A 21,277-nucleotide genomic window follows, 5' to 3' on the forward strand; every position below is an offset into this window, starting at 1 on the left:
ACCATTTAAAAAACCTTAAGTTAACATGACATGTTCCTGTGAGCTTAAATTTGTTTGTTTTTCTCTCAGTTTCTGCCCCGACTCGCACACTGGGCCGAAGGAAACTGGTGCGAAATCGCTTCACCATCGACACGGACATCGTTTTCGACACCGAACCCGACAGCGACTCCCCCGATTCCCAGCATTCTCAGCAGCAGGGCGGAGATCCGGCCGGTGACACGGACCGCTGGGTGGAGGAACAATTCGACCTTCAGCGCTACGAGGAGCAGGAACAGGACGTGAAAGAGTCGGACATTCTGAGCGACGACGACGAGCTTTGTCAGTCCGCCTTGAGCCCTTCGACCGAGGGCCCGCTCTCCGCTCTCTCGCTGGAGGGAGACACTGCTGAGGAGGAGGAGAACGAGGAGGGCCAGGGAGGAGATGAGGACAGCAAGAAAGACGTCAGAGACCACAAAACCCAGCATGCAAAGCTGTCTGATGTAGGAAAGCAGTGTGCCATGTCAGTGGCCAGCGTAGACGAGCAGGCGCTGCCTGATGAGGTCATCTGGGTGCGTCGGGACGACGAGACGCAAGATGAACCTCAAACCTGAAACACTTCAGGAGACAATAAAGCAAGAGCTCCCTGCTGAAATAAATCAGCCAGTACGTTAGCGATGCATGATCCACGCTAATATTCTGAATGTTAGACATTCTTTCAGAAATAGCTGTATGATATCACGCTTATCCACTGTAGACACTTAAACTCATTAGATGAGCTCTGTATGTGTGCTGTGGCCAATCAGAAGCCTGGAAAAATGTGGCGGTACAATCAATAGATTTAATCGACTCGTACAATTGCACATTAACCGTTGGCAGCTTCATACGTTTGACCACCAACGTCTGCCAAATCTTTTAACATTTCTTTGTTGTTCATTTCTAAGTGTTTTTAATGAGTTTGAAAGGGCTGATATTTATTTATGTCATTCATATATGAGAACAACAGCCTGATAATATCTTACATTTTAATTTGTTGAACATCATATTTGTACAGAGAAGCTGTATATGCTGTTTTTGTTGTTTGTATATATATATATAAATGTTTATTTCTTTTAGACTTAAATGTACATACTACGCAGTATTCTGACCTGAAATATATATGCGTATTGAATATTCATGAATTTAGATGTGCACATCTCAGGTCAAAATAATGCCGTTGTAAAACAGAATTTTTAATAATTTTTTCCCGATTTTTTTACTGTTCATTTTAGGTCACTATGTCCTGTTTTACTTGAATTTTGTTGGAAAAAAATGCAATATGATTTTTAGCTGATGGACTGTTCTGTTAAAGTTTGCTTTACATGGTTTGTTGTAATTTAGCTCTGCTCATAATTGACACATTTTCTGCCTTTACAGTATAAACTCACATTCACACAATTCCTTAAAAAAGAATCTGAGCCATTACATAGACCAAATGTTTACTGTATAATTTATTAGGTATTTTTCTGTTTATTACTGCATCTCACAGTTGAACGAATAATTATGTTTTTTTGTTTCACCATTTAAAATTTGCTAAATGCAATCAAGAGAAGCCACTGGAAATTATTTTAATGATATTAAATTCTACATTAAATTGTTCCCCTTTGAGCTATAGAGACTGCATTTTTAGTTTGTAAATAAAGCTGTGAATTGATATTATATTAAATAAACTTGTTTCGTATATATAACCAAATCCAGAACCCTGTGATTCATGGGAACATTCAGTCCTGGTCTTTTCCGGTATGGACACAGCACAGGTGCTCTAAAAATAACAGTAAATGAACATTATTGTACACCAAGTGACAACTATAAATAAAATACATTTTAAAATTAAGACAAACATGTTTGGCCTTATACTGCTCAAAAATGTTCAATGTTTTGTCATCTATTGCAATAATAGAAGTCAAAGAAATTCATTTTAATTTACCATACATTTCCAAAATGCTATTTTGGGGAGGGGACTATATTTACACATGCTTAATTTTTAGGATTAATATAAAATACTTGTGTTTCGATTTGTGTGTGTGTGTGCGTGCGTGTGTGTATGTATGTGTGGTCTTGCCATTTATGTATAACTATCAGTCCTTAGAGTTTTACAACCTGAATGATTCAAAGCTGCAGGCAAAATGTCTGGGCTGAAATTCTGAAGTTATAAGTGAAATATAACACGAGACAGAGACAGTCAATCTCTCAAAAACTAGGATCTGACACTGAGATTTATGAGCTGATGAAAGATTTTCTCTCTTCCGGGCTGTGTGACATCATCTCTCTCTCTCGCGCACACACACACGCCCGGCACGCACACACATATGCAGTAGAGATGCAAAAAATTTTATCACACTGCGTTTAGGCAGGTTATTTACTAAGATTATTTAGATGTTGTCACAAATGTGTAACTGTTTTACATAAATTATCATTTAAAGAAAACTATGTAACCAAATGTTACTTTAAAGCTTTATTTTTTTATATTATTAGTTTAATTGTATAAGGGATTTTATAGCCCTGATCATGCACGCACTTTTCTCATTAATAACACAAATAAATATAAATATTTTGAAGATTTAACCTTACGAAAAACATCAACGCACTGTGTCCACGAGGCGTTTTCACGGTGCTAACTTAACTCAGCCTTGCCTATTATATTGTTCAGCCTTGGTGCTTATGCAAATAAATATAAATGAATGAATTAATATTATGAATAAGTATTATAAATACGTTTTATAAATATTATAATTTATTTTCAATTTAAATACATGGGTTAATTTCATTGCCAGTTAAAATACATTTGTGTTGTAGCAGCATAAGAGTATTGTCCTTCAAGGCTTCCGTCATGAGTTTGATTTACGACATTTTCCGTTGTTTTTCTTCGGTCAAATAGATGTTAAATTGGCGTTTTTTAATATTAATACATTCATATTTTTAACCTCTGGATGATGTTGGAGGCAGACGAGTACAGACGACCCCATATCTCAGGAGAAAGCGAGGTAAGTCAAACTGCAGTTTACTAACGTTAAAACTGATACTGATATAATATAAATGTAACCTACCGATTTTATTCCCAGACTGTGAATGTGTTACAGTAGCTAACTTACTTCCAATCCCAAACTCCTAAAAAGTGTTGGTACCTTGCGTTTTTCATCGAGTGTTGAAATAAATAGCTGCAGTTTTACACATGTGCGCAAGGGGGCGCACAAACATAATAGTTTTCCACAGTCACTTTGGAGAATTTCTCACATCAGAAATAAATTTTTCAAAACACTTTATTCAACCTCCACATCATCAAGTCAGTTGTGCACAACATAAAGCAAATTCTCATTGTTTTGGACAAATTGCAAATGCTTTTATACAATCATGCATCTATTTACAATTTTCTGCTGTTTGCTATATTTTCAATTGCTTATGTAATTTCCATCAAAATACACTGTACTGGTTTCTTTTGAATAGTGAAGCATTTAGGAATTAGTCCATTGCATAAGTCATGACATGCAGAATGGTTTTCCTTAATAGTTTTTGTAGATGTCTGTAAATGTGAACTTAATTGATAAATTGCTGAAGCGGAGTGAATGTGTGAAGTGTTAGATGACTGTATAAGTGATGTTGCGAGGAAAGATATCTGTTGTGATGTGGATGAGAAGCCTGGGGCATCAGGATGTCCATCAGTAGAAACGTTTTGTGTTGAGATTAGATTTTTTTTTTTTTGCATTATGCAGCCAACCTTTTTAATTTTGTTATTTGTTATTTGTAATATGATTTATTCAATACCACAATGTGTGTAACGATCTTACACAAAAAAGTTGAAATGTGTAAATGTGACTTCTCTGTTCAACATAAACGAATGATTAACTTCATACTATTGAAATTGAAACAGTGGCTAAAGTGAAGCCATGTTCATTTACAATGACTTACACTGACATAAATATATTATTTTGCTAGATCAACTGCATTTTGAACAAGTTACAGGCTTTTGCAGGAAATCTTTGATGTTGTGCAAAGTGTATGCATTATTTTGCACATTTAAGAGTTATTTGAGAAACTCGACTGAGAAAAACTGTAATAAAAAAAAAACGAGATTCCTAGTATTCCTACACATCATCCCATTGCTCTTCCACAAGCATGTTGCTTCTGTTCAGGGTTGTGACAGTCAACCATTCCCAAACAATTGTATGATTGTGTTGTTGGCAAATACATATGCTGTATGCTCTCAAACTTGATTGGTTGATTTGTTGTGATTCCAGTTTTGTTGCGATAGCAGGTCATTTGTTTAGGAGACATTACACATGTATATTTGTGGAATCTACATGCATGTAGACAGATATTGGAACAGATAATTTTGAATGTGATGACTTGTTGTGAATGTTGTGAAGAGTTTGACAGTTCATTGAGAATCAACTCATCAGTTTTGATAAACAAGCCATATATGCATTTAGTTATTGTACAAAGTGTAGATACCTGTACTTACTGTTTGCACAAAACACTTGCAATTTGCTTAAATCTTAATCAATATGAAATTCCAATCTGATGTGAACAGGAAAAGAATTGTTTAGAGATCTAAACTTATTGTTTTGAAAAAATAAAATCTCATTCGATAATTGAGCCCAAAAAACTGAAACATCATATAAGAGTGTTTGTTTTAAATGTGGTAAATATTAAATAATGTTAATATTTGTATTAGTAAAATATGTGTCGCACGGCTGTGTGTATGTGTGTGTGTTTACACCTGAAACTGATGACATCACTGCACACAGGCTGACCTGTCAGACAGGTTTGAGGGTTTCTGTTGACTATTAAGTGAACGTCCAACTTGCAGTGTTGTATTGACATTTTAGTTCAGGTCAACTGAACTCCTGTTTTCTGTGAATCCTTATATAATATGAAAAATGAGGTGCTCACTGTGGTCTTTTTCAACCATTTTATCTAAATCCTTCAGGTTAAAGAATGTATTGCAATACACCTGTTTATTTCAAAGATAAATACAAATGTATTGCACACTATGTGTTTGGAAGTGACTTACAGTGGATTCAAGCTATACATTTGATCAGTATGTGATCCCTGGGATCGAACATTTTGAACCCTACAGTGCTCTATGAGTAACCTACAGGAAGATTAAATTAGATTAAATTAAACATGAGTAGCAAGAGTAGGCTACTTAAAAGTAAAGCTTCTTAAGTCTAGTTTTAATGCGCTGGGTGGTGAGATATCAGATCAACCCATCTGCACCAATGGCTTTGTTTTTGTGTTACTCATTATTTGTGTGTCTGGTAAGGTCTGTTTTGCCGGCATCCAGTTCCCTTTCTTGTGTGTTTGTGTGTGCGTGCATGTGTGTTTGTGTGCCTACATATCTATTTTGAGAACATATTTGAGCCCAAAAGTGAGCAATACCTGACAAACCTGAGCAAATCCTCCCTTTGGGGACGTCCTTATTTGTTTAATATAAAAGTATAGTAAATCAAGTTTTTTTCGTAAATTATAAAAATGCTGAAAATATTAGGGTTAGACTCTTAAGTTATGAGTGTAAGTTAGGGTTATATTTTATCACTAGTACAGTAAGTCTGTTGAATGTCTTCATTTAGATAGATAAGTAAACAATAACAAAGGGGATGGTATAATATATAGTTTGTAGTGTATGACTAGTAATTATGTCTATGGAAAGACCCAATAAAACATGGAAACACAACACACAGTGTAGACATAAGGACAGACAGACAGAGAGACAGACATTCTACTGTAGAGATAGATAGATAGATAGACAAACAGACAGACAGACAGACTGTACATAGACAGACAGACAGACAGACAGACAGACAGAATACTGTAGAGATAGATAGACAGACAGACAGTCTACTGTAGAGATAAATAGATAGACAGACAGACAGGAAGACAGACAGACAGTCTACTGTAGGGATAGACAGACAGACAGACATACAGACAGACATTCTACTGTAGAGATAGACAGACAGACAGAGAGACAGAAATTCTACTGTAGAGAGACAGACAGACAGACAGACACACACAGACAGACAGACAGACAGACACAGACAGACAGACTACTGTAGAGATAAATAGATAGACAGACAGACAGACAGACAGACAGACAGTCTACTGTAGAGATAGACAGAGACAGAGACATTCTACTGTAGTGATAGATAGATAGACAGACAGACAGAGAGACAGACATTCTACTGTAGAGATAGATAGACAGACAGACAGACATTCTACTGTAGATATAGATAGACAGACAGACAGACAGACAGACAGACAGAGAAACTACTGTAGAGATAGATAGACAGACAGACAGACAGACTGTAGACAGACAGTCTACTATAGATAGATGGAAGGATAGATAGACAGACAGACAGACAGAAAGATAAATCATCTCCACCATAAATCATCTACTCAAACCATAAACATTGTTACTTACAGAAACTACAGAAGAGCACTGTAATAATTTCCTGGACTTTTTCAAAACAAAAATAGACTCAATTCATTCTATCTTTTCAGGATCCTCACCACTATCCACCCTGACTATCCATAGCTTTCATTCTCTGAGCCCTTACACTGCTTCCCAGAAATCTCACAGCAAGAGGTTGAGAAGATAATAAAAAGAATGAAACCCACCACCTGTGCCCTCGACCCTTTTCCTACAGATCTAGTGAAAGTAAACGCCTCTGTCCTAAGCCCTCTGATTACTACTGTAATAAACCTCTCACTCCAGTCCGCCCTAAAACTGTCATAATCAGATCATTGTGCTCACTGCCATAATCAAACCATTTGACTCACTGACACCACTTTTAATTGGTTAAATCATACCTCACTAACAGAACAGAGTATATTTCACTTGGAAGTGCAAAATCCCGGCAACACACAGTCACCTGTGGGGTCCCTCAGGGGTCAGTCCTTGGCCCTATCCTCTTCATCATTTACATCATCCCCCTTGGCTATGTCTCATTTCACTGCTATGCTGATGACACACAACTGTACATAAAAATGGAAACGCACACCTCTGCAACACTCACACCCTATTTGGCATGAGATAAAGGTGTGGATGAAATACAACTTCCTCCAGTTAAACAGCTTTAAAACTGAGGCAATTCTTGTTGGCATCCCAGATCAAACCCAGTCTTCCTCCATAACTGGTTTAACTATATTTGGTCATGACATTCCCCTCTCCACAACTGTTACAAATCTTGGTGTAAGATTTGACTCAGAACTCACATTTGAAGCCCATATCAAAAACCTTTGCAAGATTTCTCAGAAATATTGCAAAACTCCGATCCACTCTTACTTTAGAAGATGCTGAAAAATTGGTCCATGCTGTTGTCTCCTCCAGACTGGATTATCGTAACTCACTTGGAAATGAAAATGAACTGCATGTATATAGCATTTCATAGACCCATGGCCATCCAAAGCGCTTTACAATTTTGCCTCACATTCATCCACACAGACGGTGGTGTCAGCCATGCAAGGCGCCATCTATCTCGTCGGGAACAGCTGGGGTTAGGTGTCTTGCTCAAGGACACCTCGACACTTTGTCAAGGTGGAGCCGGGGATTGAACCACCAACCTTCCGATTTGTAGATAACCTACATGAACCACTGAGCCACTGCCGCCCCCACTTCTAACAAAAGCTTACAGAGATTGCAGTATGTTCAAAATAGTGCTGCAAGGATCATGATGAGAGTGCATAAATACGACCACATCACATCCATTCTCCATTCACTTCACTGGCTTCCTGTTTCTGTCAGGATTGAATATAAGGTCGCCCTTCTTACCCACCAGTGCATCTATGGAAATGCACTGGTGGGTACTTCAGAGACATATGAGACATAGCCAAGAGGGATGATGTAAATGATGAAAAGGACAGGGCCAAGGACTTACCCCTGAGGGACCCCACAGGTGACTGTGTGTTGCTGGGACCTTGCACTTCCAAGTGAAATATACTCTGTTCTGTTAGTGAGGTGTGATTTAAACCAATTAAAAGCGGTGTCAGGGAGTACAATGGTCTGATTATGACAGTTTTAAGATCAGCACCATGGGTGATCGGGCTTTCTGTTCTGCCGCTCTTCGGATCTGGAGTGCACTCCCCGAACATCTGTGGGCACCTTAAACTATTGAGATGAAAAAATGACTGAAACATTTCTTTTTAAAAGAACTTATGACTTTTAACTACAATGAAATGAGTCTTACAGAGAACTTCAATCTGTAAAGAAGTTTTAATTCACATCAATCCTTTCTAGCTGAAGGGAGGTGTTAAAAGCTAGAGCATTGTCAAGGCAATAAAATATTTATTTTTATCAGCTGTGAGAAACCAGTGTTACAGCATAACACTGATGGCAAAAACCCTCCCATCTCATTCTTATCAGATACAGATGTACATCAAAACCAGCATGTGTTCCCTTATTCTTATTTATGCTTTCAACAACAGCTTCCGCAACGGACGCTGTGCCGTCATGAAGGGTAAACTGGAGATCCTGGCCATGGTGCTGGGCATCATTGGACTTGTAGGGACCATAGCCACAGCCGTGATGCCCATGTGGAAGGTCTCAGCCTTCATCGGCCCCAACCTCATCGTAATGGAGACGCAATGGCAGGGGCTGTGGATGGCCTGTATAAGACAGGCGGACATTAACATGCAATGTAAGGTCTACGACTCTTTGCTCATCCTACCAGCAGACATCCAGGCAGCTCGTGGCCTCATGTGCACAGCCATAATGCTGGCTTTTCTGGCCATTCTGGTATCCATCATTGGAATGAGTGGGACAAACAGTTGTAATAACAACATCAGGGGCAAGAATGTGATCCAGGTGGTTGGCAGTTGTCTGTTTATTGTCGCCTCTCTGGCTTCTCTCATCCCTGTGGCCTGGTCCACACACACCATCGTCAGAAATTTCTACAATCCTGCAGTGGTGGAATCGCAAAAATTTGAGATCGGACAGTCTCTGTATGTGGGCTTTGCCACCTTCATTTTACTCATGGTAGTGGGGGTGATCTTATTCTTCCAGTATGCCAGCGACCAGAACAAGAAAGAGGAAGAGTACATCCCTGGAAGGGAAAAGAAAGCGGGAATGCCAATGTTGGAACGGACACCCTCTGGCTCTTACAAGAAGAGTCAGTATGTCTGACAACACCAATGACAATTGATATATATTTCTACAAATACCTCTCCGGTTTTACTTACTTTAAGTTTTAATTTATTGCCAGATTTTCTTTTAAATTGTCTGATTTGTAAGTTGTATGTATAAAAATTGTCTGCTCCAGCAAAAGAGACCTACTCTTAATATTTTGGCTAAATTAAAGTTAGTAACTCCTACTAAAAACAATCTGAATCAACTGTTATTATGCTTAAACATTGTGGAAACATTTGGATGAAATCATGTTTATATTGAGATCTCTATCTTTTGACTTTTTGCAGACTTTGGTTTCTTCACAAATCTGAGCACAGTTTAAGACACTGTGTTGAGATCTCTTCTGAAATTCGAGAGAAAAAACTGAAAGATTATTTGGGTCTTTAGTCACAAAAAGTCTGGTAACACTGTAAGGTTGTATTTGAAGAGCTCAGATGCAAAACCCTCTAAGTTTGTTTGATACGTTTTCTTAGTAAATGAGCACTTTTTTTTATCAGAATCTTAATGGATTCTACCAACAAAGCGGCATTTCCGTATGACCTAAGCAGACGTGAACTAACACACTCAGAAAAAATGTACAAAAGATGTCACTGAGGTTGTACTTTTTCAAAAAGTACACTTACAGTATGTTCCTAAAAGGTGCATATTGGTACCTCAGAGGTACACACTGGTACCTTAGACATACTTACTGGTACCTCAAAGGCACATATTTGTACCAAAATTATGACCTTTTAGAAAGATAACGTCAAAGTGACAACTTTTGTACTTTTCTCTGAGAGTGGAACTAACAATGAGCAATACAGTTTATCATCATTTATTAATCTTTGTTGATGTTAATGCAAATTCAATTATTTATGTTAGTTGATTGCATTAACGAATGTTAACTTATGTTAATGTTAACTTAAAAATATTTTAGTAAATTAAAATGCAACTAAAATTAAGTAAATAAATAAATGCTATGGAAGTAATACTGCATTACAAATACAACCTTATTGTAAAGTATTACCAAAAATCCTAAACCTTTTGTATTATTATTTAAACTTATTTTTTTTTTACAAAACACACTGTTTTTATTGTTTAAAACTTTATTTAGTTCATATTGATTAGCATGCACTCCACTGTCCACACAATGTATACAGGACAGGGAAACATGCAGAAAACAACATCTCTTTTAGACACATTCTTTACATGAGCTGATTTGTATCTACAAACACTCAAAACAAGCCGCACCGTTTCATCAGCACCTGCATATTTTTATTTACTGTAAGTGAAACTAAATGTAAAGCTTGCTGATGTGAGACTGGAGATTGATGGATGAGATATATGAGAGTGCATTTGTGCGTATATTTGTTTGTTTGTGTGTGTGTGGTTGCGTGTGTGTTTGTGTGTAGACTGACACCAAGCCCTCTCAGGTTTCTCCCTCTATCATCTGTTTAACACCGATTCAGGTTCAGCATCTTACCCGAGAACACCTGTGACACACCTGTGACCTCTCACTGATATGCAGCAGGTGAAAGAAACTCTAGTCTACATGTAGATTAGGAACTCTGTTAACCCATCAAGACTCACTTAAGTCAAAAATAGACATCCTTGTTTCAGTTGATCTTATCTATAGGGAAGAAATGTGTTTTTTTTTAAATATTTGTTTCTAAAGTGGATCAAAAGGAGACTCTCAAGATTTGGTTCTCAGTTGTGTTTCATTTAAGTATCAGCTTTGTCTCGGATGTTTTTCCTAAAGTTGCTTAGATTAAATAGAAATCAAAACAAAAGAGACATGCATTAAGATTATGGAGCTGTAAAATGAATGCACTGTAGATGGTATATGAAATTTTTTGGATTTGGGCAATTTTAATGAGAAATTTGGACCATAAATCTTGTCATACACTACAGTATAAAAAGTTAAAAGTTGGATCAACTTACAAATAATAATTAATTGGTTACACCTAAAAATGTTAGTTATTATCAACTTTAAAATTTAAAATTCATTTTTAGGTGTTACCGACTGAAGTAATTTTTTAAGTCAATCCAACTTTTACTTTTTACAGTGTAATGGCGCTTTCACACAGGACGTGGTGTGCGCTGCACTATGAAACCCATTCATTTCAGTGGCTTTCGCCGCGGGAGGAGGGTTTGTTGTTGCGTCAACCAAAATAGCTAAACTTTTGGGCTGCGCTCTGTGACGATTACCCACGCAGCCAATAAACAATTTCATCGGACGCACGTGCGGTGATGCAATTACTAGGGCTGGACCAGAATATTCGAATATTTGAATATTCGTTCCGTGGGTTGACATTCGATTTTCAGTTTTGAGATTCGAATATATATAAATAAATATTTTACAGCGTTAATGTAGAGCTTTTGCCAAGCAGGAAGTGCGTTTCACGCTCCCGCTCAATAGGTGGCGCAGAGAGACCAACATCCATAGCCAACAGCCACCAAACGCCACCAGTGGAAGAGATCGCCTCAATCGGAAAGCGCGCTTCCTGCTTTGGCATTCACGCTAATAGTGTTGTAAATAACGTTCAGTTTCTTGCAAAAACTGATTGATTTGCTTCACAAGACGTCAATATGTCACACGGAGTTATGGGGGATTACTTTTGTACTGGATATATATGCTTTAGCTCTTAAAGTGTGCGGATCGGTTGACTTGCATGACGGAGCACTGGGGTTTCTGCAAAATATCTTCTTTATTGTTCTGCTGATGAAAAAAACATATTGGATGGTGTGTTATAAATAAACTTTATTTCGAAAGTATGCTACCGTTTTATTACAGTTTGTTGAACTTCGTTCATTTATTTTCGTTGTTTTATTTAAATAGCCTACCCTTTACGTTGTCAGTAATTATTGTGCTGCTAATTTCTGATACAGGAGTGTTTGTTTGTTAGAAAAATTTAAGGCTACCTTATTAAAAGTATTGCTCTTGTGTTTTGTTTCACTAATGCTGTTCTCGCAGGACGCGTGACAGGCACGCCGCTTCCGGCTTGTGCTGTTCTGTAGTATTTTAAAAGTTAATAATTCTAAACGTGTCACATGTCCATATTGCACGAAAAAAAGGCACTACACTCCCTTGGGTCCGCAGCAACACATCCGCCACATAATAAAACTGTAGACAGACAGACACACACACAGAGATTCCTGCCTTTATTAAAGAGAAAAATATGTTCAGCCCCACCTTCCGAAGCTTCGAATATTCGATTTGATTTCTACTAGAGCTTTGAAGCTCCAAAAATGGTATTCGGAACAGCCCTAGTCTGGTCCGAACTTTACTTCCTGTTTCTGTTTGTTGGTCTGACTAGTTGCTGAACTCTTAAACAAATACCTCGTTGAAAATAACAAATGGTTTAGTTTCCTAGGTAATCTTCATGTTGTTTATTTTTATTGTTATATAAATAAACTACTTTAAATGGATTTTGTTGTTATTTATTCTTAGGGGAGTTTACCGGAAGTTACGTGTTTTCCACGAAAGCCGCTTGTTTATGTTATTACTGCTGAAACAGTCTATAGAAACGGGCCATCCAAACAAGCACAAAAAGCTAAATTGTCGAAAAGCTTGTACTGTGTGTGTCGGAACAAGTTGGAATGTCAGGTGTGTTTTAAGTCAGGTAACTTGTTGTAGGTAGACAGTTCAAGTTACGTGAAATGGAGGCCACAGCAGCGTCTGTATTCATCATCCAATACTTTATAATATAATAAAAATACTTTTAATCCCCCTGAAAGTTTTGAAAACTCCCCATACTTTGGTCTTGCCAGCATAGCCCAAATTGCTTGGCTGCTCTGAACCCAGCGTGACACGTCCATTTTTTGTATTGAGATACAGCTATTTGAAAATCTGGAATCTGAGGGTGCAAAAAAATCAAAATATTGAGAAAGTCGCTTTTAAAGTTGTTAAAATTAAATCATTAGCAACACATATTACTAATGATAAATACATTTCTGATATGGTTACAGTAATGTACAAAATATCTTCATGGAATATGATCTTTACTTAATATCCTAATGATTTTTGGCATAAAAATTATTTTCGCCCATACAATGTATTGCTACAAATATACCCATGCGATTTATGACTCCAAGGTTGCATATTGAAATCTTCAATAATATTGACTTTCGATTGCAGACTGGCAAATCTGAGCTCAGTTTGTGATGTTGAGATCTTTGAAACTAAAGAAGAAATTTGTGAGATTTCTGGGTCTTAGGAGACTTAAGCAAAGGTTTCCATTTGCTCTCCCATAATGTCTGTGAGAAATAATTCAGATCTGGGATTTTTCTTATGAGAGATTTTCAGTAATCACACATTTTAATCTTTACTCTTACATCTCATTTAATTCTCATCAGCTTTTTCACTTCAACTAAATCTTAAGCACACTCCACTTGATATTCAATAAAACTTTGAAGCCACCCAACGGCAGAATTTGAAAAGAAAACTCTGTTGATTCATTTGAACACGTTTCGCCAGTTTTCTTCGAAGTGTTTATCAGATGATGGGAGGGCAGGTTAACCGGTCTGATCACATAACATCATTAACATTTTTTTACTTGCCTGTAAATGCTTCTTTCTCATCTAGACGTTCCAGTCTTGTTTGAGAAGCAGCACCTGTGAAGGACGGATTGGAGAGCATTTAGTCTGTCCAAGATGTCTTACACCGCCGGGTCTTACGCAGACAAATCATTGATTGGCAAACCGTACGGAGCCAGCGTGTACACGGGCTACACGGATGAGAAGGCCGCAACGGAAGCTTACGAGCAACAGCTGAAGCTCGAAAAAAAGAAGAGGAAGGATGCCATATGCTGTGAGCTTATGGCTCTGGTCCTCGGCTTCCTCGGTCTGATCGGCGTCGCGGCCGTCACAGGCCTCCCAATGTGGAAGGTGACTGCTTTCATCCAGGAGAACATCATCGTCATGGAGACGCGTTGGGAAGGATTGTGGATGAACTGTTACAGACAAGCCAATATCCGTATGCAATGCAAAGTGTACGATTCATTGCTGTTCCTTCCTCCCGACCTTCAAGCCGCCAGGGGTCTCATGTGCGCCTCCGTTGCTCTGTCCTGCATCGCCTGCATCGTGTCATCCATGGGCATGCGGTGTACCCGATTCGTGGACTCTCGTCCCAAGACCAAGCACATTGTTTTGGTGAGCGGAGGGTGCTTGTTCCTGGCCGGCTGCGTGACCACGATCATTCCCGTCTCTTGGACGGCTCACGTAATCATCCAGGACTTCTACAACCCTCTGCTGATCGACGCCCAGCGCCGGGAGCTTGGGGAAGCCTTGTATATCGGCTGGGTCACTTCAGCTTTGCTCTTCTGCGCTGGAGTGATTCTGCTGTGTCGGCACGCTCCACGGACCCAGGACAAAGAGGACATGGCTTCTGTGCTGTATAGGGCCAATTCAGCCCCCTATAACAACTCGTACGGGCCCGGATATGGATATCCACCTGGGTACGGTTATCAGCCCGGATATTATCAGCCGGCTTATTCTCCAGTCCCAACAGTCTATAACCAACCGCAATACAGACAGTGAGAGAGCTGTGCTCGAATCAAACTTCTCCAAATGAGAAAATGTTGGATTGTACATCAAGAGATGGCCTTATTTTTTTGTCCTTATTGTTTATTATGTGTTTATGTGAGCGAATGTGTTGTATTTTCTTGATTCTGATATTTTAAGATATAATTCAGCAATAATGTAAATTGTGTCTTAGGATACAGCAACATTTTTTTTTCATAAATGTGGGATATTTCCACATACAGTTGCATTGACCTGTAAACGTTTTGCTTGGCTACATAATTGTATGTTTGTTTTGTGTTTGTTTTAATGTTGTGTATTTTAAATTTGTACATTTTCTAAAGCACTAGTCTAGCTATAATCTTGTGAAAAAGATTAAATAAACATGTATATGATGAACTTTGGATAAACTACTTCCTGGTTTAAATTTGACTTTGAAAACATCGTCTCTCGGTTTCTGAGAATTCTTGTCATGAATGTGACCCAACATCGCTTTGCTTGTTTCTCAGGTGTGCATTGTTGGCACCGGTAAAACCAGCTGAGGCAGTTTCAGGATTTTTTCTTTGTTGCGCTTCAGAATGGCCATGTATGTTTCTTTCCTGTTGTCAGAGGAAATGTTCCAGAAAGAAATAATGTCACACCCCTAATGCAAATAAACCAAACAGCAGTAGAGAGAGTTACTGTGTAAAAATAGAGAGGAACATTCATCAATATATAACCCTGTCTGTAAAATCCAGGTTAAGGTGTCATCATCTAATGTTCTCAAAGTTTATTTTACACACTGATTTCAATCTTTCAGTAAATTTTAAAGATATCAAGATTATATTTTCACACAATGCGTTAATGTAGCAAAACAAAAACCAATGACAAAAGCTGTTTCCATTGCAGATTTGCACACAACCTTTGCGTTATTTTTTTAAATGTCGCCAAAACACTTCCAAAATGACAGCGTTTCCAATAACCAATGATAACCGATGATCTCACGATATATGATTCCAAACAACACATTGACTGATGTTGTATAGGTTTACTTATATCACATCTACCGCAGACATTATTTTTACCCGAAGGAGACGCAAGAGTATTATTCAAACATTAATGCCAAGCGGCAACGTACACTGCAAAAAATTACTTTCTTACTTAGTATTTTTGTCTTTTTTTCAGTAGAAATATCTAAAAATTCTTAAATTAAGATTTATTTTCTTGATGAGCAAAATTACCTAAGAACGTTTTTAGACAAGAAATATACAATTTAAGTGAATTTATACTTAAAACAAGCAAAAATATCTGCCAATCTTGAAATAATATTTATTTTTTCTTAAACAATTCGAGCAAAATTTTCTCACCCCATTGGCAGATATTTTTGCTTGTTTTAAGTATAAATTCACTTAAATTGTATAGTTCTTGTCTAAAAACTTGACTTATTTTCTTAGGTCATTTTGCTCATCAAGAAAATACATCTTGATTTAAGAATTTTTAGATATTTATACTGAAAACAAGACAAAAATACTAAGTTAGAAAGTCATTTTTTGAAGTGTATAGGTGTTTCTTGGAGGTAACAGTACATTATTTTAAATCAAAAGAGTTGTAGTGTTATTCAAACATTATTTGTAAGGAAGTCTCTTATAGACGGTTTCATGGGACGCACCTGATACACGTCTGGATCCGAACCTTACTTCCGGTTTCGTTTTTTTAATGGTCTGACTAGTTACTAAACTGATCTCTTGAACAAATGCCTCGTCGAAAATAACAAATGTTTTGTTTTCCTAGGTAATCTATGTGTTGTTTTTATGCTTGTTATATAAATAAACTACGTTTAAAGAACGTTGTTGTTATTTATTCTTACCGGAGTTTACCGGAAGTTACGTGCGGACCGCGACAGCCGCTTGTTTATGTTGTTACTGCTGAAACGGTCTATAGTCGGTTTCATCAATGCACGTCCGGTGACGCAATTACGTGTATAAGCGTAGCTTTACTTCCGGTCTCTGTTTGTTTAAGGGTCTGACTAGCTGTTAAAGTGGACTCTGGAGCAAACACCTCGTCGAAAATAATGACGAGGGAAGATGGCGATCATGGATCATCGCTATGTGAAGGGAGGTTTGGCATCCGATCTGTAGTTAAGATTGTATACATTATATAATACACATTTTACACAGTAACGTTAACTTAGTTTAGTTTTTGGTACACTTAGCTATTATTTGAGCTACAGTAATCTACTTGTTGTTAAATTTGCTTGTTATCAGAAATAAACTACTCTAAAAGGACTCTGTTGCTATTGATTCTTCACGGAGTTTACCGTTTAAGTTGCGTTTGTTCCACAAAAGCCGTTTGTTTTTACTTGCATCAGGTGACCTGAAAATTCGAATAAACTGTTTTCATTGCAGTTTGGCGAAATACAAATTTTCCAAATTGCTTCATGCTAGCATACATTTTTTGTGATAAATTTGAGTTTTTATGAAATTTACGTGTTTCCATTGGCCGCAATTCCAATTTGAGCAAATTTAAAGGGTAATGGAAACGCAGCTGATATGTAGTCATCACAGAAAATGACTTCAGATGTTTTTACAGACTGGGTCACATGTTATTATCCAAACACACTGTGTTTAAATAATAATCTAAGCACACAGTATTCTCCATATTCAGACCCTCTGGCTAAACAAAACTAATAAACAAAGCTTTATTCCTCCAAGCCTTCCTGCCTGCAGATGTAACAAGTTTGTTTTGGATTTTCTGAAACAATGGGAGTGATGCTTACCTGTGCAAATACTATCTCTTATTCTTTTGGGGTGATATATCAACGTAAATGTTTTTTGTTACTTTAACTTAACAAATGAAGTTATGTCAACTTATCACAAGTCAAAATTTAAAAAATAAGGTTGAATTGATTTGCATAACATAAAGTTGTTTGAACTTCATGCTGCATTTTTTGGGTGTGTGATATTCTGGTCCCTGTATATGGGTTTTTCACCAGTTATAAAATGGTGCTAAATTGCACTAAAAGTGGTTCATTGGCTCATTATCATAGGAGAACCACTTTAAGTGCTATACCTATCTTTAGTCAAATGGTGCTATGTACGTACAACCATAAGTGGTGCAAAAATTGGCGATCTATAGCACAACGTATGGTTCTACAAACAGTAGGTGCTTTTTTGGTGTTAAGGTCCATAACATAAACAGTGCAGGACATTAGTATGTCCAGGGTTCCCACGGGTCCTTGACATACTTGAAAGTTTGTGAATCTGGGGGGGGGAATTCAAGGCCCTGGGAAGTTTTTTGAAAAAAAATTCCATATTATTCCCTGTTTAGCCTCTTCAACCCTGAGGACCCTGTCCCGGGTCCAAAATTTCGTATTTTGACTTAATATAAAAGATTCTTTTAATCTTTAATGGTCCGTCATGGACCCCAGTAACACATATGAGATACTGTTTGAAAGCTTAGAGTCTCTACTTTCTGCAGATATGCATCACTTTGACATATCTTTTACTGTAAGAAAGTTATTTACACTTAATTTACACTATCACCCCCCCAATATTTTTTGATATCATATAATATTCACATATTTCATATTTTTCAAATATGACAAACATGGGCAAGTCTTATATCAAATGAAAGCTCTCACTCTCAGGAATAAGGCTACAGCATTATTTTTGTTCTAATATCAACACATATCCAACAATCATCGAATGAATAATAAGGTAAAAAATGGTATTTTGTAAACATATGTGAAACTTGAGTGTGAACTGCCTCAGATAGCACAGATAGCCACAAATGATACACCATCTTTTCTCTTAGGTCCTACTCTAAACAATGAGTCCATTCACAGCATTTTCTTTAGTTGTGTGCACAATTAATCCCTTGCTATTTATTATATGTGCAAACAAAAAATTTATATTTATATGAAAAATGTATTTTCACACCCTTCAGTAAAATAAGAATAACTTTTGAATGCGACATGCTAAAGAGTTCATTCTTTTTTGGGGGGTGTTTACTGTCTGCTGCTGGTAACAACCAGAACTGTCTGCAGTCTGCTAGAGTACACAGAACCAGAGTTATACACTATCAAAGACAGTGTTTACAACATAAAAAATAAAATTTGGTGTTTCATCATATGAAAAACAACATAAATAACAATATTTGTCACAAACAGCAGCTTTTTATGTAACTTCAAAGGGTTTTCTTTAAAATGATATAAAGAAATTGCATTTGTTCCACTGTATGTGGTTATGGGGACACTTCAAATGTTTTTAGGCAGAAATTTTATACAAAAAGGGTATTATTCCTCCCTTCAGTTGGAGTAAAATAACTGTCTGCAGGGAGCTGAGATACCCAGGGCCAGAGTTATATACTATCAAATAAAAACTTTAGAAAAAGCCATCAAAAAGCGCCTATTTATTTTTGTGTTTATTAGAGGACTGATATCACATACAACCATGTTTAGCACTTTCAACAGTGTTTTATGTAATTTCAAAGGGTTTCCTGTAAAATGACACCAAACTTTTGTATGTAAACCTCTGCATGTGGGTATGGGAAGCTTTTGAAATTGGGTAGGCCAAATCCAGGCGAAAATCCCCAAAATAGCTTCAGGGTGGAAGAAGTTAGTGTAGGATAACGTGCTAAACTGTAAATGCTTATATCTTCTGTATGCGAATGTTGATTCATACCAAAATGCTTTTTTGCATAGTTGTGTTTGAAACATGAAAATGCCTCGGGTTACGTATGTAACTGTTGTTCTCTGAAAATGGAACGAGACACTGCGTTGCCCTTGCCATAATTCCTGCATCCCTGTAACGCCGTCTATGGCAATATTTCAGATAGCGATATACTTCCTGGCTCCCGTGTCACCCTGTCTTTGTCGTTAAAGGTGACATAGAATGATTGAACGGGGTACCTATTTGGCTCCCCCTACTGGCTTAACTTGCAATGTCATTACTGATTGGCTGACTTTGCTGCCACTCAAAAAATGTAGCCAATTAATTTAAAGTGGAGGGCCAGTGAGATGCCTGTGATGTCATAAGCATCAGTTTTTCAGATTGGGCTGTTTTCTGGCTGACATTTCTAAAAGAGGAATTTCTATGAGACTGAGATGTTTAGCATGTCTAGCACTTTTTGTATGTTCGTGAATGCGGGTAGACTTCCATTGTTCACCAAAGACAAGGTAAAAATGTTTTTTCATTCTCTGTCCCCTTTAAGCCTCACCATTGGTTGAATTTGATGTACACATTCAGACACTGGAGGAGTCCCAAAAGTGACACCGCAGTGACGGAGCGCGAGTTCCCTCGAAAGTGAACTGTAACAATGTATCTTTAAAGGTAACACGATGTAACCTTGCTCTCACTTGAAATGTGTCCCTACATTTAGTCCTTGAATTTGAGGGTATTGGACCTGGAAAGTCCAGTAAAGGTCCTTAAATTTGAAGTCAACTAAGATGTGGGAACCCTGTATGTCATACATAAGAGTCTGACAAATAACAAAACAGATGCTTGTCATACCAAACATCATTTTAAAAAGGCCTGTTAACCAGTTGGCACCGATAGCCCCATGGTTAGTGCGCCAACATACATAGCACCAGTGTGCTCACCGCGACACGAGTTCGATTCTCATCTAGGAGGTCCTTTGCCGATCCCGCTCCCCTCAAATCATCACTTTCCACTATCCTGTCTAAATAAAGGAACAAAAAGCCCTAAATACATTACTTAAAGGCCTATACCCTCAGAAACAGTGTCATTATACCATTCACACTATTTTAAGGTTAACTAAAAATTAAGCAGTGACACTTCACAATAAGGTTGCAGTTGTTAACATGAGTAAATGCATTAGCTAACATGCACTGTTAGAAAAAGAATGGTAAAAAATATGTACCCCATCTGTCAATGGGGCTCTACCCTTTCAAAAAGTACAGCTTTGCACCTAAAGAGGTCATATTAGTACATCGGAGGTTTATTTTGGTACCAAATAGTACATCAATAATACATATTAGTATCTACATAATAGTACCTAATGGTACATATTAGGACCTTTTTAGAGGGTGCTGTCCTAGTGACAGCTGGGGTACATATTTTGACAATTTTTTTTGACAATCAACAGTGTGAACTAAAAATGAGCAATATAGTTTTTCAGCATATATTAATTAATGTTAATGCCAATACAATGGTCCACATGTTAGTTCATTGTGCATTAACTACTGTTAACAGGTAACACTTTTAATTTAAAAAATGTGTTAGTAAATGCTAAAATTAAGATAAATTAAGATTAATAAATGCTGTTGAGGTATTGCTAATTGTTAGTTCATGTCAGCTAATGCATTAACTAATGTTAACAAATGCAACCTTATTGTAAAGAGTTACAAAGTAAACCATAAACATAAAGGGATCAGCTGACTTCAAAAAGATTTCTGAACATTTCGAACAGCGATTTAATGAGGCACGACTTCGACCGTGTTAAACATTGACCGCGTGCATGACCGTGTGCTTTGCCTGTATGGCTGTACGGTCACCCTCATCAGATGTGTTTCCTTACTTAACAGGATGCATGCAAGAAACTGGAACCTGTTGAGCAAACAGCAACAACGTTGACACGCTCCTCCTCTCCTCACAGAGCAACACAAAACCACACACAAACACTCACAGGGGATTTAATTTCATG

General features: G+C 37.5%; 3 protein-coding genes across 6 annotated transcripts in view; all 3 read left to right on the forward strand.

Moving 5' to 3' along the window:
• Positions 1-1,708, forward strand: part of tiam1b (TIAM Rac1 associated GEF 1b) — an 89,862-nt gene extending 88,154 nt beyond the window's left edge. For all 4 annotated transcript variants that reach the window (XM_065282145.1, XM_065282147.2, XM_065282144.2 and 1 more), the window contains one exon: positions 70-1,708. In XM_065282145.1, the coding sequence (XP_065138217.1) occupies positions 70-590 (521 nt within the window). In that variant the 3' untranslated portion in view covers positions 591-1,708. The remainder of the gene's footprint in view (positions 1-69) is intronic.
• Positions 1,709-8,458: 6,750 nt separating this feature from the next.
• Positions 8,459-9,133, forward strand: LOC135771877 (claudin-8-like). The gene has a single exon (XM_065282229.1). It carries the CDS (start codon positions 8,462-8,464, stop codon positions 9,131-9,133), a length of 672 nt encoding a protein of 223 aa, XP_065138301.1. The 5' UTR covers positions 8,459-8,461.
• A 4,557-nt stretch (positions 9,134-13,690) lies between these two features.
• Positions 13,691-15,062, forward strand: cldn8.2 (claudin 8.2). Its single transcript, XM_065282207.1, has one exon. The coding sequence runs from the start codon at positions 13,769-13,771 to the stop codon at positions 14,651-14,653; it is 885 nt and encodes a 294-aa protein (XP_065138279.1). The 5' UTR covers positions 13,691-13,768; the 3' UTR covers positions 14,654-15,062.
• The last annotated feature ends 6,215 nt before the right edge of the window (positions 15,063-21,277 follow it).

This window comes from Paramisgurnus dabryanus, chromosome 8 (assembly GCF_030506205.2).
Source record: "Paramisgurnus dabryanus chromosome 8, PD_genome_1.1, whole genome shotgun sequence".
In the NCBI taxonomy this organism is placed as follows: Eukaryota; Metazoa; Chordata; class Actinopteri; order Cypriniformes; family Cobitidae; genus Paramisgurnus; species Paramisgurnus dabryanus.